This window comes from Lepidochelys kempii, chromosome 25 (genome assembly GCF_965140265.1).
Source record: "Lepidochelys kempii isolate rLepKem1 chromosome 25, rLepKem1.hap2, whole genome shotgun sequence".
Lineage (NCBI taxonomy): Eukaryota > Metazoa > Chordata > Testudines > Cheloniidae > Lepidochelys > Lepidochelys kempii.
The window spans coordinates 4181978-4199636 of record NC_133280.1 but is presented as its reverse complement, the minus strand read 5'-3'; the positions used below and the strand labels follow the sequence as shown (position 1 = coordinate 4199636).

Here is a 17659-nt window from a genome sequence, read left to right as displayed (position 1 = left end):
AGAGGCAAGGAGGAGGAGTTAGCAGGTGGTGGCTGTGCTGATTTCAGTTAGCTTCACACTTTGCTAAGTCCCCTATATAGAGCGAGAGAACCATGCTCCCTTTGTACCCTCAGGTAACAGAACAGTTTACATCTGAGGACTCTGGCTCAATGAGGTTTGACTGTACTAGAAACAACTCAACAGAATCACCAGTAGTGTCGTCAAAGTGAACCTGCTTTCGGACTACACAGCAGATCTTGCCTGCTGCCAAAGAGCCAATCTAAGATGCAGCAGGACTACCCCAGCCATGCGAGTGCCACCCCTGCTAAAGCCAAGCCCCAGAGCCCCAAACCATATCCTGGCACCGCAGCCCATGTTCAGAGCTTGCCCCTCTGGGTGCACATCAAAGCTTTCTTGAACACTTACTGTATCACTCTCCTCATCGGAGACAGAGTGGACTTGAGTGCTATAGTGGAGAGGGGAGTAAACCCAACTCCTCTCGTCTGTAGGCTGCCAGAGTCGGCAGGGATAGTGCAAGAAGAGCAGCGGCAGAGCAGGGAGCGAGGGAGAGAAAAGGAGAAAATAGAGAGAGCAGGAAAATACAATAAGAACAGCTGTACACCCGGAGGAAGAACTGATTTTACAACAAGACTTCAGTGAAGGAGCCTTCCTCATCCTCAATACGTACCTTAGCCCCTAACAACGTCTGGGAGAGCCGCTAGTTGCGCTGCTAAAATGGAAATTTCTGTTCAGCTGCAGGGCAGAGGGCAACACTTTCCAGTTCCATGGCACCTTCCGTGTGAGCACCTCAAAGAGCTTTCAAGGCATTAATTAAGCCTCAAAGCCCCTGCAAGTCCAGCACCAGCCCCAATGACAGATGGGGAACCAGGGCACAAAAAGCTAAGTGACTTGCCTAAGTCCCACAGCAGGTCAGTGGCAGAGCTGGAATTAGACCCCAGATCTCTGGACTCCCAATGCTGCATTTTACCCACAAGACCATTCCTTTCCCCACACCTTCAGCTGCAGTCGCATCTGCTTATGTTGGATGTTACTGTCATACTGTCACTTTAAAGTTAAGGGAGCTTTTACGGCAAAGCCAACAATATTTGTAACCCCCTTGTGCTGACGTGCCAAGCAAGGCGGTGGAAGTGCAGGGTTAGATCATGTTGGACCATGAAGAGGAGCTGGTTAGTCATCAATTGGAGACAGCAGGGAAATGGAGAACAGGGACTGGGGATGACAAAGGAGGCAACACAGAACTGGATTGTTTTGGGGAAGGATCCAGGGACTTAGCTACCCCAGAACCGCATTAATGCAACAGAAATGTGCTTCTGCTTCCAGACGAGCAGGGAGAGACTTGCAGTCGAACGCAAGGCAAGACACAGTTCAAGGGGGAGCCACTTTCATCGTCAATCAGTTTGGTTTCCCACCGTGGTGTCTGAAGGCACAAGGTAAAGGAAGCAGGGTTGGCACTGAGTCTACGACATACAGCTACAACCAGCCAGACAAGCTTCGGTGCACTGGGGGTCGGGGAGGTCTACGACACGGAACTCCAAGGATAACTGCAGGTTGTGCCAACAAGGAGCCGCTGGGGGGGGGTACCAGAATCCAGAGCTGAAGCTTTAAATGCTGTGCTAGAGCCCCCAGAGCCCCTTCCTACTGTGCAGAGCCCGCCCTGCTCCAGATCCTTTGCTCCCCATAGCTGAGAATTACTGCTCTGGCTGAGTGAGCCCTGAACTCCACCACCCACCTTCCAAGCCTTTCGTGAGCACCAGAGGCAGGTGTCTAGCGACAGCTGCTTTAGAAATGGGTCTGTGCTGTGTGGTGACAGAGGAGAAGCATTCTGAGTGTGGGCTAGAGTTAACCCCTCGGTGCTGGGACTTCCTAATAAATGGGGGACAAAGCGGGTTTACAAGATCCTGGGTGTGGGGGAGAAGAGGTTAACGATTCTCTCTCAACTCTCTCACTCCTTCCCCGCCCCATCTCGCCAGGCCCAGCCTGCACATTGCTCGCCACCTACATCCCATCTGCTTAATGCCCCCAGCCTCGCACCATGGCAGAGGAGGGGCTGGGAATACCAGCACCCATTAAACAGTCCCTTTGGACAGAGGCCTTGGAAGGGGAACAATTATCCCAAGTTTATAAATGGGGAAAACAAGTGAAAAGGTGAAGTGACACTCCCAAGGTCTCAGCCTGCTGAGGGCAGGGAAGGCACTGCACCCTAGGCTGGAGTCCCCAGCAGTTTCCCTCTTAGAGCCCCTAAGCTGTAGAAACTGGTCAGTACGTTAGACACCTGGAAATCAGCCAGTGTCCTAAAGGGCCATGTTTGTAGCTGAATTTTATCCTCAGCTTCATACCGGCCGAGTGATGTCTTCCTGGAATCTAGCCTTGGCATTCCAGCCTACATGGCTCCCAGGAGGACTCGGCCCAGCAGGACATGTAAATACAGGGCCATGTTTAAGTTAATGGCAGATGCTGCCAAACATGCTGGCACAAAGGATTAATGATAAAGCACTTGGCTAAATTCAGTCAATCTCATAACTGGCCGAGAAAAAGGGGGGCAGGAAGGAGGGAGACGCTCTCCCAGTCAGCTCCATTACCCTGGGTCCAGCTGAGATCTTTGGAAAGAGGCTGTAGAGGGTAACTAACCAGGGGCTTGCTGGCCATGCAGCCTTTATCTGCGGAGCCTGAATTGCTGTGCAGACACCCCACAAAACAGAACTAGTCCCTGGGGCATCTAGGAGAGAGGGAACCGCTAGGCCTTTGCTTGACCCCACTGTTTCAAAGCTGCAGCCTGGCTCCCTTGAGTGCTAGCGTGTTCACTTACAGTCCCAGAGGAAAACGAGGCGGCTCGGAGTCTGCGCTGGCGGGGAGAGTAAATCCAGTACCTCCCATCCGTGAACTGGATGGCACCAGGGCAAGTGAGGTGAGAAAGGAAACAGAGGAGAAAGGATGAAGTGAAAGAAAGGATGAAAGAGAACGCAACCAAGGGGCTGGGCATCTCCAGGTCTGAAAGGATTAGCTGGCAAGGGAGCCATGCGTGGGAACAGCCGAGCCCCATGCCCAGCCACGCTGCTCTGCGCCTCTATTCCCCTGCAGTGAGTAGGGAGATAAAGTGCATCCCCATGCCCCTCTGTTGCTGCTTTAAGCACTGGAAAGCAGATCTTTCTCAAAGGTGAGTTTATGCTCCCTTGCAACTTCTCCTCTGGTCCAAGCATCCCTTCAGATTCCCCCCAGAATGCAGCTAGCTATTGGACAGGGCAGCCAGTCCGAACCAGCATCATGCTCAGCTGCTCACTTGAGTTACCACTTAAGCAGTTTTCCTAGGTGAGAACCAGTGGGAACTAAAACTCGGTGCATTTCCCTTCATCTCAGTTGTTTGGAGAGACATACCACAGCACACTACATATGGCAACGCAAAGCCAGAGGGCTCAGATGAGTTATGAAATGCTGATGATGGATTACACGATTTGTGCACACTGCTAGGCACAGCACACCAACCCATCCATCCCAACAGGCAGCATCCCTAAGAAAGGCAGGTGGGCTTGTCTATGGCTGGGTGGTGGGGGAATGCGGGGTTGAACCCTGCTAGAAGGCACTTCCCAATGAGAAGGGAAGTTACCAGAAGGCAGCTCGCACTCAACTGCCATCCACAGGCAAATAAAGAGCAGCAAATGTTAGGGAAAGCTGTTTGCATTTTGAATCGCATGCATAAAAAAAACCAAAACAGACAAGCTTTTAAAACTGAGCCAATTCCTCCTGCAGCTCCCTGGAGCTGTCCAAATTACTCAGTAATGAATGAGCAATTCTGCAGTGGAGTCACATGAGCACAAGGAATGCCACAACATGATGCACGAATGCTCTAGGATACGCAATGTTTGAGGTACCCACTTTAGGGTGATCTCTGTTTCTATGGAAGTGCCAAATTGCAGGGCATGGCTCTTCCCTACTGTAACTCCACTGCAGCCAAAACTAGCATCAACGCAAGGCTGAAGATGTCAGCAGGCAGTCTGCCTCAACCTCTCCTTGCTGGCCTTTGGTAGTTCAGAGAGGAGGTACGTGTTGCTAGAAGTCTCCTCTCTCTCAAGTCTCCAGCAGGTGCTCAGACATTGCGAGAGCTGGTGGAGGGATACAGCTCAGAGATACTCCACGCTCTGCTGCCAACCCGGCAACCCCCTCACTTACTCCCTGCCTCAGTACTAGATTTCCACTGCACCATCTAACGCATCTGCCTGCAGGGAAAGGAAAAATCAGAGTTCACCACAGACCTCTGAGGTCAGCCAGCACAGTAACATCCTGTCCTGTCTCCAGGAGGCTATGAGGAAAGAATAGGATCTGAAGCCTCATCTTTTCAGGGAGAGAAACAATGAATTCTGCTCTGTGGGGAGGAAAGAGAACTTGCAGGGTAACTGTACGTTCAAAGCGACAGAGTCCCAGATATGGACAGCTGGCTTGTTTAAGCCTGTCAGACGTGTGCATGTAGGTAGCAAAGTCGCTCATGTGGTGGACAGGCATGTCTACAATGTACATTGAAATAGCAATGCATACCTATCTCCTGTGCTTGAGCACATGCTATGTTTGAGTTATCAAAGGGTAAAACCAAGTTACTGGGATTTAAAACCTTTCCATCTAACCAATGAGTGCATGGGCGACTGACAGCCACGTGTTTCAGATCCACAGGACATACATTACCCAGGTTAGACTATTTCCCTTCATCTGCTGCTTTGGTATCTCAGATCTAGCTACAGCGCTGCCTGAACACGTTATGTGTGTAAGATGGACCAAGCAGACAGAGTATCTTACGAAGTATATGTCTGCAACTGGCACATCATCTTCATCTGAAGCCTGGCTGGCTGGCTCCGAGGCCTGGCTGGCTGTTTCCACTTCAATTGTGGCTGTGGCTGTTGCAATGGCACAGGCTGAAGAGGCTGCCTCCCTGGGTAAGAAGCAAAGAACGTGAGTCCAGTTTCCTCCATCAAAAAAGGATGGAGCTAATGTGATTTACTACAGGAGAGCTGAAGGGGACAGGAGACTGCAAATCTGGACACCATCACTGCTCCCCAGTGCTAAGGTGCAGATCAATGTGGGGTTAGAAGCAGAATCACTCAGCACCCTGGGTGAGGCACCTATGCTTTTGGAAGTTTGGTACCCAGAGCAAATCAGTCTTTATGCATCTCAAAGCTGAGATGGAGACATCAGCCCCTTCCAGGCCCTGGAGTGCCATAGGCTGGCCAGCACCTGGAGGAGCTGCGCTGAAGCAGCAGTGCCATGGGATTAGAGGCAGGAATTAGCGTTTCTTCATGGCCAATACCAACAGCAACTCCTGTCTTTTCCACATTGACACTTACCCTGTGTCGTCTTCCTCAGGAGCTATGATCTCAACATCACATTTGCTCTCCAGCTCTACGGTTATCTGCTGGAGCTCCTCTTCAACCCGAACCTCCTCCTGTGACCTGCAAAACCAAAGGTCCACAAGCCTATCTGCTCTGTTTCACATGGTCTCCTCCACCCCAGCGCTCAGGGTCTCCAAATACCACAGCACTGTAAGTCTGCTTTACGGCAGAAAAGCAATAGCCTCACGTACTGCAGCAGTGCTAGACTGGATGTGGCAAATGGCAGCCTTTTGCAACAGAAGTGGCCAGCACACCACCCATGGGCAGTTGCACAGCACACGCATAACACAGCTACATTAGCTCCTGCAGTCAGAGTCTCCTAGCGTCTGGTCCTTGGGACAACCGTTTCCGACAGCTTAACTTTCCAGCCCAGAGGGTCAATCCCCTCCAAGTTCTGCAGCTGGAGGAGAGAACCAGGGCAGTGGGATTAGCTGGAACAGGCCGGCTGACAACAGGAGACCCTGCTTTACCTCAGGATGGCTAGCAGCAGGTGCTAGATGCCTGCTGTAGGTGAGAAAAGCAGAGCTGCACAGCTGACTCAGGTGTGCTGAAGCTCCTTGCCCACTTCTGTATTTCCTGCCATGCAAAGATGTTCACAGGTACTAAAGGTGAATGACGCAGTCCAGACTAGATTATACACGTGTAACCCAAGGGAGAGCTGTGTCTCTGTGGATTGTCTGCCATTTCATTATTATGGTACCACTGCTCCTTTTCAATCCAAGTGGCTAGTCACAGTGTGGGGCGATGGGGACATTCCAGTTGGGAACAGCAATTGGTGATAGTCAGGTGTTTCTTTGCAGAGAATATATAAAGTCCTGTGTCTCTGAACACAGAAGAAATCAAATACCAGGAAACAGTTTCTTTTGCACACAGCACCAAGAACATTCTTTTCAGCCTGCACCCCTGATCCAAATCCCTCTGCCCAAGTTTCTTCCAGGGTCAGACACGGTACTTTCAGCTGCTCCTTCCTGCTGTCTGTGTTTCTCTGGTACCCAGTGTTCTGCTTTCCCCTGCCCCACAAAACACCAGCAAAAACCTCCTGGGGGATTCACACACTCTTTTTGTCCTAGGTGTGGGCTTATCCTTACAGATATGTTAATTGAAGGATGCACTCACACCTATCAATCTCAATAAGGTTTTAACTCAACCCATAATGAGGTTTCATCCAGTTCATAATATTATTTAAAGGGACGGCTTATTTTAGAGAGGCTTAGGCCTGGTTGACACATAGCTACACCGCTCAGGGGTGTGGAGAAAAACTGAAACAAATAAACGTCCCCTCCCTACACACAGCCATGAGCACCAAAGCTATGGTTTCAGAGTAACGGCCGTGTTAGTCTGTATTCGCAAAAAGAAAAGGAGTACTTGTGGCACCTTAGAGACTAACCAATTTATTTGAGCATAAGCTATGGTGTAGCTGCAGCTAGGTCCATGGAAGAATGCTTTCCCCTGATTTAGCTACCACCACTTGGGGAGGAGGTGGTCCCACTTTGATGGAAACGCCCCTTCTGTTGCTACAGGCTGCATCTACACTACAGATTTATGCTGGCATAGCTATGCTGCAATAGTCCCTGAAGACTAGACATGGCCTTAGAATAGATTATTCGTTCGATGGTCTTCATGCGAGGGGTCAATGTTTGCTAAGTGGAGGACACAATCAGCTGGGGAAGAGAGACTTATTTACAGTGTCCTGGGTTTGTAAGAGATACCTAAAGATATCGCAAACTCCCCTCGTTTGCTCATTTGACAGTGCTTGTGCACACTGCATAGCCAGCAGGGGGAGCTCTCATACAGTTCTATGGGACTCAGCTTGGGAGCTTTGCAGTTTCTTATAGCGATGGCTCTTTAAAAATCCCAGAGGGAATTCTCCAGATACAGCACACAGAACCTCAACAAACTGGGTACGGTCCCTTTTGTTTTCTGAGCAAGTATTTTAAATTCACGTAGATTCATGTATTAATAAATGTGTACTTGCAGCACTTTTAGAGGATCTCAAAGGGCTTTCCATGCAAACATTAAGCCTCAGCCCCTTTATGAATAATGTAATTAGGCATCAGTTCCACAGGTGGGAAAACTGAGGCACAGAGGTAAGGGTCCACGTTTTCAAAAGCGTTTCCCTCCGGGTTGTCAGTTTTTAGGTGCCGTTGTAAAGTGCTTGGAGATCTACTGATGAGAATTGGTAGATAAGAGCTGGGGACTATTATTATTTAATGTTACAGAGGGAGAAATTCACCCGTCTCTGCAGAAGGGGCCCAGCACAAAGCCTAGGCACCACTGAAATCCCACTTAAGCCCTCAAAATAGGCCTGAAGTGGCGTGCAGGCCTTGGCACTGTGGTTGCTTTTACTCAGCCCAGTCAGCTGAAGGGGATTTCTGGACACCAATTTCTAGAGCATGAAAGGATGTCTTACCTGCCATCCTGCCCTGGGGAGTGTGCACGCCTCCTGCGGAGACAAACCAAAAACCAAGTTTATCTGAGTGGCGATTTAAAAAAAACAAAAAACAAACGCCACAACAACCACGCCGTCCCTGAGAGGGCTGTTCTACTTGACAGCAATAATGAATCCCAAAAGCATGTTCCTCACTCCCGGGAGGGGTTTAATTAAAATCAGCTGGTAGCACTCCATGGCAGAGCACAGCACACACTGCTGATTTGTAGGGCAGAGGCTAACCCCAGTCGGACTCCAGGATAACCAGATTAAGAACACTGTCCTTACCTGTACCTGGGCTGCTCAGAGGTCTCCGAGGGAGACCGCTCAGGAACAGAAAGTGACGTTGAAGAGAGTGTCGTTGCTATGGAGGCTGTGGTTGCTTCTTCGAAGGAAGGAGGAGTGCAGGGTAGCAGGTCTGGCCTTCCTGCTATGCCGAAGACCAAGAGCAGAAAGACGACAGGAAAAGAACAGGCTGAATGAGTTAAATACAAGCAACACTGGCCGGTCTCCAGCCAGCTGCTGAAGCCATGTCAGTCATAGATTCATAGATATTTAGGTGAGAAGGGACCATTATGATCACCTAGTCTGACCTCCTGCACAATGCAGGCCACAGAATTTCACCCACCACTCCTGCAAAAAACCTCACACCTATATCTGTGCTATTGAAGTCCTCAAATCGTAGTTTAAAGACTTCAAGGAGCAGAGAATTCTTCAGCAAGTGACCCATGCCCCATGCTACAGAGGAAGGCGAAAAACCTCCAGGGCCTCTTCCAATCTGCCCTGGAGGAAAATTCCTTCCCGACCCCAAATATGGCGATCAGCTAAACCCTGAGCATATGGGCAAGATTCATCAGCCAGATACTACAGAAAATTCTTTCCTGGGTAACTCTGATCCCACCCCATCTAATATCCCATCACAGGCCATTGGGCCTATTTACCATGAATATTTAATTACCAAAACCATGTTATTCCATCATACCATCTCCTCCATAAAGTTATCGAGTTTAATCTTAAAGCCAGATAGATCTTTTGCCCCCACTGCTTCCCTTGGAAGGCTGTTCCAAAACTTCACTCCTCTGATGGTTAGAAACCTTCGTCTTAATTTCTAGTCTAAATTTCCTGGTGGCCAGTTTATATCCATTTGTTCTTGTGTCCACATTGGTACTGAGCTTAAATAATTCCTCTCCCTCTCCGGTATTTATCCCTCTAATATATTTATAGAGAGCAATCACATCTCCCCTCAACCTTCTTTTAGTTAGGCTAAACAAGCCAAGCTCCTTGAGTCTCCTTTCATAAGACAAGTTTTCCATTCCTCGGATCATCCTAGTAGCCCTTCTCTGTACCTGTTCCAGTTTGAATTCATCCTTCTTAAACATGGAGACCAGAGCTGCACACAGTATTCCAGGTGAGGTCTCTCCAGTCCCTTGTATAACGGTACTAAAACCTCCTTATCCCTGCACCACCACTGGATCCACACCCCACGGGTAGCGGGCAGTCTTGAATGCTGTGCACCTGAGGAGGTGTTTGAGGGTGGTCATAAAAGTGACTAACAGTGCTGGCTTGAGCTAGGTGAGGGCTCAGCAGATTTCCTCAGAACAGCCCTACCATGGAGCTTCACTCCCAACTCCACCAGTACAGAGCCTGTCAGATCAATACCCACATGTGCTCAGACAATGAATGGAGCCCTCAGTGTTTCACCCAACTACGCTGTAAAGATGCCACATCTATGGGTCCAACTGGCTACTGCCTTTTACCATTCAGAACTGGTAAAGATAGTACAGATGTAAGTGATGCAGGGCTGTGGAGAATCAGACCCAGCTTTCTCCTGGCAAAGTTCAAGTCTTGTACTGTACAGTGGTACCTGAGCACCAACATAATTGGGTTCCACATCCCCACGTATCCCCAATTCTCTTCTCACTAACAGCGAGATGGTCAACAAGCCAATAGTGTTTCCATGGTGTCTGGACTGTCCCTGTCATCACTGCGAGTGCCAACTGGCAGTGGGCACCTTGCAGCAGTGACGTCAGTGACCATTTTTACACAGAACCCCTAAGGTGCTGGCTCTCTCCAGAAGTGCAGGGAAGGGACTTCACCCTCTTCAAAGCTGCTAGCGCTGCTTAACCATATACGAGTTCCCTAATACCATGCCAGAGCAATATTCTGTTAACCAGGACAGGGGGGAAGGCAAGTTTAGCACCTGCAAAGCAAAGCAAGAAATGGAATGAAGAGCTGTTGATCCAGTTGCATACTTGGTGCACAGTGGGGGAAACTGAAAGTACAGGGGAGGATGCTAAGGAACAGCTACACACCTAGTGGGAGAGAATCGCCACAGGGCAGCCAAACCCACCACAACCGTTACCTTCATCATCCAACGTGGGGTAACTCCTGGCGGCTCGGAGATCATACTGGGCTTCATCTTTCTCCGAGGGGATCTGGCTAGCTGAAAACGCAGCTGTTGGACCAGGCATCTTGACAGCTAACAAGGCACTACGTCCCTTCTTGGATGGAGACGATTTCAGAGCTGCAGTCAGAAGAGTTAAGGAGATGACACCACGAGCCACACTCACTGACTAGATACTAGAGAAACCATCCCACCCCTTGGATGAACATCCCCATAACTCAGCAACAGAAGGACTCCGTCTCCAGGAAGGCCTAGCTGTGGGCTGTTGATACTGTTTGCCTAAAGAGCTTCCAGCTCTGAATCAGGCACTTCGGTTAGGAAGTTTGGTCAGCTCCAAACTGCAGTGAGCTCCAGCTTCCTCGCCAATGCAATTTCCTAGCTTAGGCTTGGACTGCTGTGGGGAGAGCCCAATTTCCCCACATAGTTAGCTCACATAAGGAAGGCTGACAGGAGAAAAACGAGTTCCTCTTGGCAAGCATTTGCCAGTCATGTGCTCTCACTGATGTCTTGAGGCATGGCATTCTCTGATTCCTACATACCTGCTTTAAGAACTCTATACCAGTTCTCCAACTGGGGGTCGGGACCCCTCAGGGAGTCACAAGGTTATTACATGGTGGGTCACGAGATATCAGCCACCACCCCAACCCCCACTTTGCCTCCAGCATTTATAATGGTGTTAAATATATAAAAAAGTGTCTTTCATTTATAAGGGGGGTGGGGGTCACACGCCAAGGCTTGCTATGGAAAGTGGTCACCAGTACAAATGTTTGAGAACCACTGACCTTTACACTGACACAAGGGCACCAAGAGAACTAGGCAAAGGTGATTATACATACAGGTGTCGGGAGAACTCAAATCACTCATGCTTTTAAAACTTTTAACAAATGCAAAGGAGTGGGAGCAGGGAGATCAACTGGGGGGATGCAGCAGGGCTACGTTAGTATGGTAGAGCATGCAGTCAAGGTCTTCCCTCCTAGCAGGGTCAGGGGACATGGGGTAGGGGAGGCTTCCTGCCCATCTCAAAGGGAGGTGGTCCAGCGGGTGCCTCAGAATAGTGAGTCTGCATACACTTACAGGAATTCTTTCGGAACACTGTGTTGGTCATGAATTTGAAGAATCTCTCTGCATAAAAGCTGGGTCTGTGCACTGACACCGTGTCCTACAAACAAGATAGGTGATCAACATTATGCTTAAAAACCATCGCCTTATCAGCAGTGCCCAGTGAGTCTTCTTTATTCCAACATTTAATGTTGACAGCACCTTAAGCAGATCATTTCAGGTAGAATCATAGAATATCAGGGTTGGAAGGGACCCCAGAAGGTCATCTAGTCCAACCCCCTGCTCAAAGCAGGACCAATTCTCAGTTAAATCATCCCAACCAGGGCTTTGTCAAGCCTGACCTTAAAAACCTCTAAGGAAGGAGATTCTACCACCTCCCTAGGTAACGCATTCCAGTGTTTCACCACCCTCTTACTGAAAAAGTTTTTCCTAATATCCAATCTAAACCTCCCCCACTGCAACTTGAGACCATTACTCCTCGTTCTGTCATCTGCTACCATTGAGAACAGTCTAGAGCCATCCTCTTTGGAACCCCCTTTCAGGTAGCTGAAAGCAGCTATCAAATCCCCCCTCATTCTTCTCTTCTGCAGGCTAAACAAGCCCAGCTCCCTCAGCCTCTCCTCATAACTCATGTGTTCCAGTCCCCTAATCATTTTTGTTGCCCTTCGCTGGACTCTCTCCAATTTATCCACATCCTTCTTGAAGTGTGGGGCCCAAAACTGGACACAGTACTCCAGATGAGGCCTCACCAATGTCGAATAGAGGGGAACGATCACGTCCCTCGATCTGCTCGCTATGCCCCTACTTATACATCCCAAAATGCCATTGGCCTTCTTGGCAACAAGGGCACACTGCTGACTCATATCCAGCTTCTCGTCCACTGTCACCCCTAGGTCCTTTTCCGCAGAACTGCTGCCTAGCCATTCGGTCCCTAGTCTGTAGCTGTGCATTGGGTTCTTCCGTCCTAAGTGCAGGACCCTGCACTTATCCTTATTGAACCTCATCAGATTTCTTTTGGCCCAATCCTCCAATTTGTCTAGGTCCTTCTGTACCCTATCCCTCCCCTCCAGCGTATCTACCACTCCTCCCAGTTTAGCTCCCAGGTAAGCCTTTCCATTTTAACACTATAAATACGCTTGGAGCATGTCCTTCGATTTGACGGCATTTTGATGAGGTTCTCAGTGTATTATGCTGGGCTGGTGATTCTGCTGCTTAGAGGGCACCTAGACTTTTGGAGGAAGCAAATGGCCTGATTTCATACAAGAGAGTCCCCCGGCTTTGTTTGTTGATGTTCAAAGCACACTTGGACATGGTCACCAAAATTCAGCAATACAGCATCACTGCATTTTAGTTGTACTGTGCAGTTCATTTCACGTACTAAAGCTGAAATGGTCTTCGACAGCTTTGATGTTCTACTCTGCCTCCGTAACCATCAGCTTCTGTAAATGAGGCAAAGGCATTTTATAGAAGTACGTGTGTTTCTGATGAGCAAGTCCCACCTGAAGTCAATTTCGTAGCAGCACAGTTTGCTGCTGTGGAACACACTGGAATATCAGAGGAGAACAGGTAGACGGTGACTCCTCGTTGGTAGATAATTCACCCAAGTGAAAACACAAATGTATCACACCCAGTGCTCTGTGCTAGTACAAAGGTCCCTAGTGCAACAGAGAGACAGAGGACAGAAGCCTGTAGTGTGACAGCTAAACATTTGAGGAAGTGGGCCAAGCTAAGGGAACTTGGATGGAAGTGCCACTCTACTGCCACAAGCCTACAGGCATGAAGAATTCCTCCTGTCCGTTGGATTTCAGTTGTACCCGCCGAGAGACTACGAACAGCAAAGTAAATGGCACCAAACTGAATGCAAGAAGGCAAAGTAAGTAACCCTGCAGACCACAGCTTGCTGACAGCATTTCTCACACAAGGCTGTGTGTGTTGAATACTCACCCCATCATGGACAAGGGCCTTCCAAGTGTGTTCTAGCTTCTTGATGAACCTAATTTTGAGAGAGAGTGTGTTGGACACAGGTTTGCCCTCCTCGCCCTGGCCAGACCACCTTTCACACCCTCCCACAGCAGAGGACAGTCAGCTGCTAATATTCCTTCCCATTCTCAGAGCATAGCTTTCCTCTCTCCAAGACAGCTGCGCTGATGCCTCTGAAGCGGAGATTTCTAGGTCTCAGCAGCTGGAAGGTCAAGACTCCCTGGAAATATTGGAGGTGGGAGGAGCACAAGAACCACTCCCCTACACACTGTACTACCCCTCCAGAAAGGGGAGACTTTTCTTTACGAAAAGCAGATTCAGCACCACTGGCTGATATAAATCTTCAAAATTAGCAAGATAAAAACTCACAGCTTTCAAATATGCATTGATAAATGTGAGTCAGATTGGGAAACTTGCTCTTGCAGACCGTCGTCTCAAAGGCAGGCTTTAATCTTTCTCCATACAGTATTAAAACCAGGTTTTATAGACGCTCAGAGGTCAGAGGATGCTCAAGCCCCCTTACCTGTAGGACTGAAGGATATCTATTATTCCTACGTGAAGCAGGAGGTGCTCTCCTTTGCCATTCACGGCTGGGATTCCTCCCATTCTGAAGAAAAGAAAACATTGTCACACTAAGACAGAGATGCCCTAGGATACTTGTGCTGTATGTCAGAGAGGAAAGACAGATATTCACATTAACCACAAGATTGTCCCCCTGGTAATCAGGTTGACTCTGGTGCAACAGCTTTCATTATAAGATACAGTACCTGTGGAGTTGTGTACTTTTCTGACTGAATGGAAGGTGGGGTTCTACGAGTCAACTTCTGTACAGCACTTGACCATATACAGTGCTAAGGTTTATTATGATTCAGGTGACTGCTTTCTCCTACCTGGGTCAGAGCACCCCAGGGTTCCTGTCCTACGGTAGGACATGGGTTCATGTTCAGAAGCTAGAGGTAAAGAACCGGCTGCAGTGCCGCACGTGAAATGCGCCCTTCAGACACACTAAGCTAACAGCTTTCTGCCATGGCAGCCTAGGAGGACATTAAGACACCTGTGGCACTTCAAGGAGGCATCCGGGCAAACATCCCCTTCTCCCAAAAATATACATTCGGACATCAAGACAGGGTGTTAGCTCCCACCACACCCACCCACACCAGCTGCTCCCTACAGCAGTGGGGAGGTAAATCTTAGGATGCTCTTTTCAGGCAAAACGCTTTGAGAACCCTAGGGTAGAAACCCCTATTATATTGTAAGGGCCAGACTGCTCACCAATACAGATAGCATAAGCCCTGGATGCAGTCAGTGGGAGTTGTGTGCTTATAAAAGCAGAAGCTTGGCCCAAATCTTTAAGCACAAGTTTGTTTTCAAACTGCCCCCCACCTCCACCCATTAATACCCATCTTGAATTTGCAGCACAATTAGTGTCAGCACATGGTAAGCTGACATGCGGACATCAGGCTGTCCACTGGAATTAAGAGTTATTTGAGAGAATGGAAACACCAACGTATTTCCTGGCTCTTTAACTGTGCAGAATCCTAACTGTTCAAAATGGAGCAGCTGGTCTCTCAGCACACAGATGCCATCAGACAAACACAGCAACCCCACAATTTGTTAGTAAGGCCAATCCACCGAGCCATAAACACAAAATGCTGCAAGAGCCACATGCGGCTCAAGAACTACAGATAAGGCAGAGTGCAGCAAGCACCGGGCAAGCTTCCGCCGCCCACAGCTCCACCTGTGCACTTCCAATCCTCCCCGTCAAACCCCAAATGCCAACGCCTGGATCTCACCTGAGCAGAGGCCGGGTACTGCGAAGCAAGTCAAATCCTCAAACCACACTGGCATGCTAGGATTCCACAGGGAGCAAGTGACAGACTCATGACCCAAGCAGAAACTGAACTCCAAGCTCCACGGGCTAGGATAGTGTGTAGCCCCACTGCATCACCACACTCCTGAGCTAAGCCTGCCCCCATCTCTCCTCCCAAGACCAGTGCTGTGCCTACAGGCTGGTTCAGGGCCCAGTTACCTACTGGATGGGGTGCAATTCATGGTCCTGACCATTGTAAATAACAAAATGGGAATTGATAAAGTGTTTCAGAATGACAACAAACTACTCCGTGCTACACTACATCAGCGGCTGTGCTCCATTTTCCTTAAGGCAGATGGGTCACACAGATAGCTCAAGCCAACGGCACAGGGTGGCAACCTTGAGGGATTTACTACTTTGGCTTTTTGCTTCCACCCACTCCCATTACAGCAGTACAAGAGAACCATTTTCACCTACGTGTCATCTGTATCTATGGACTCCCCCCGGGCAGCCCCACCCTGGATGGACTCCATGGCTGTGGAGTAAAGTGCCTTCTGCCCAACGGGACGCTTCTCATCAGACGTGCTCTGGGCTCCCTCAGTTTGCTGCTCCCGTTCTTGCTGGTCTATGTTATGCACCCCGAGCAGCAGGCTGTAGTCCATGATTTTAAAGCTTTCCAACACCTATAGGTTAGTATTGAGTTCAAGAACAAATCAGACAAAAAGACAGTCAGTCCAGTAAGTTCTCACATGCTACTTCAAAGGCAGACCCAAAAGCGTGGGACAGTCCATCTTGGTTACACAAAACTCATGCCAGCAACTCCTTAGCAGCAGCATAAGAGAGCATTAGAGTTAATCACCCTTTGTTTCAACATACTTTGGGCTTGGTCTAACGGATCTCAGACACCCTTGCCATTGGTCTTTTAAGGGGGTTGCAGGATGGCAAAGAGTTTACAAGGGGCCAGCTCTGCTTCGTCACCTGTTGCACACTGTACAGCAGAAGCTCGTTCACCCCAATGACCTCGTTCTGGATGACTGAATTGTGTGAACTGGAGAATAAGTGAACAAATGTGATAGGAAAAACCAAGAATTCCACAGCATATGGTAAGCTGTGTCCCTGGGAGCCAAGTGTCATTTGGTTTTATGACATTTCGTAATGGATGTTCTCTGAAACTAGCAAAGTACTTAACTACTGCACTCTGCTTTTGGGTGAGCTGAGAACCGGGATGGAGACAGCTGGCTTTGGGTTTACAGATTAATGAGCTAACAAAAGCACAGGACACTCCATCTTGGTTACAGCTGCCTGAGAGCTAGAGACCCACAGTTTGTTAGTCCAGCTTTCTAGGTTTACCTTGCCCTTACCAAGCAGTCTCGCTGAAGTGTTTTCACCAGTGCACTGAAGGTGTCTGTGTCCAGCATTAGGCCTTCTGGCATGTCCTGCATGAAGTCCAGGTCCTTGAAAGTGGGGCTGGATTTCTCTTTCTCCTTCTTGGATGCCCGGCGTTTGTAGGTCGAACCTTTCAGGTCAAATTTCAGGTGCATTTTCACCACCCGGGGCAGGATATTGTTCATCACCACCACCCGAATGTTCTTGCCTCCCGACTGAACGCAGTACAGTCCATAGAACTTTGGCAGCAAGGTCCGTGGGTTCTGGTTCAGGTTCTGCAGTGGGGCAAGGAAGGCAGAAGGGGGAGGTTAGAAAGAGCCTTTGTGAAAAAACGACTTCCGCTTTGTTTAGTGCAGAACCCAAGATCAGATTGGCTTTGGGAAGGGTTCACAGATTAGCATTTGCGCATCCAGAATTTATTTTTACCTTGACAGCTTTGCAGGAGAAAGACCCCAAACAAACTTCAACTAACCATTTGAATGGCTCCATCTAGGATCTGGCTTTACAAATGGAAAGACTGCTATGCCTTGACTTACCTATAGAAAACAACATTTTGCACATCTCTCTGACAGATTTCCCCACAAACTGCAGCTAAGGAAAGGGAAACCTAATCATACCCCCCACCCCCAAAAAACCCCCCAACTAGTTAGTGGCAATTTAAAGTTTTAAAATATCAGATATCCTCATCCAATTGGAGACCTTACAACTATGAACTGTTCCTAGCTCAGAACAAACCAATGGCATAACATGTATTACAACATCTCTATGAAGCCTCTCCAGAAGGATATACTATCATCTCAGCTTACCTTTAACAAAGTCAATTTATAAAACAGTCTGCCAGAGAGATCAGTTAACCCACCCCAACGTCAGGCCCATTTTAGGCAATCATGTTATTAGGAACGATATCACAAACGCAGCTTGCTTGTTCAGCGCTGGGAGGTTTTTAAAAGGAAACAAAAAGAGCTATATGAGAGAAGAGATGAACCTGCCAGATTTCAAAACAAAGGAAAGCAGAAGCACAGCAAGTGTATGAAAATTTAATGCCCTTCATCTCATCTTTTCTAACTAGACCCATGAGTGAGTTTTCTTTATGAGCGTATCAGTCGATGTAGTGCCGTACACAAAGCCACCACTCCCAGCCAGCAGCTGAAAGCAGAACTCCACTTTCCAGAGTTAGAGCAACTCAGCACCAACCGTCCCGGTGTCTTGTCTGTCTCAGG

General features: G+C 48.7%; 1 protein-coding gene across 10 annotated transcripts in view; it reads right to left on the bottom strand.

The window, feature by feature from the left end:
* Positions 1-17659, bottom strand: part of PIP5K1C (phosphatidylinositol-4-phosphate 5-kinase type 1 gamma) — a 74820-nt gene that overhangs the window by 6049 nt on the left and 51112 nt on the right. For 2 of the 10 annotated variants that reach the window (XM_073324532.1, XM_073324535.1), the window contains exons 7-18: positions 16415-16714; positions 15531-15736; positions 13767-13850; positions 13208-13256; positions 11279-11363; positions 10163-10324; positions 8089-8230; positions 7783-7815; positions 5328-5432; positions 4783-4915; positions 2807-2881; positions 2-489 (exon numbers count right to left, since the gene is read on the bottom strand). In XM_073324532.1, the coding sequence (XP_073180633.1) occupies positions 223-489; positions 2807-2881; positions 4783-4915; positions 5328-5432; positions 7783-7815; positions 8089-8230; positions 10163-10324; positions 11279-11363; positions 13208-13256; positions 13767-13850; positions 15531-15736; positions 16415-16714 (1641 nt within the window). In that variant the 3' untranslated portion in view covers positions 2-222. The other 8 variants (XM_073324538.1, XM_073324533.1, XM_073324536.1 and 5 more) reach the window with 8 other exon arrangements.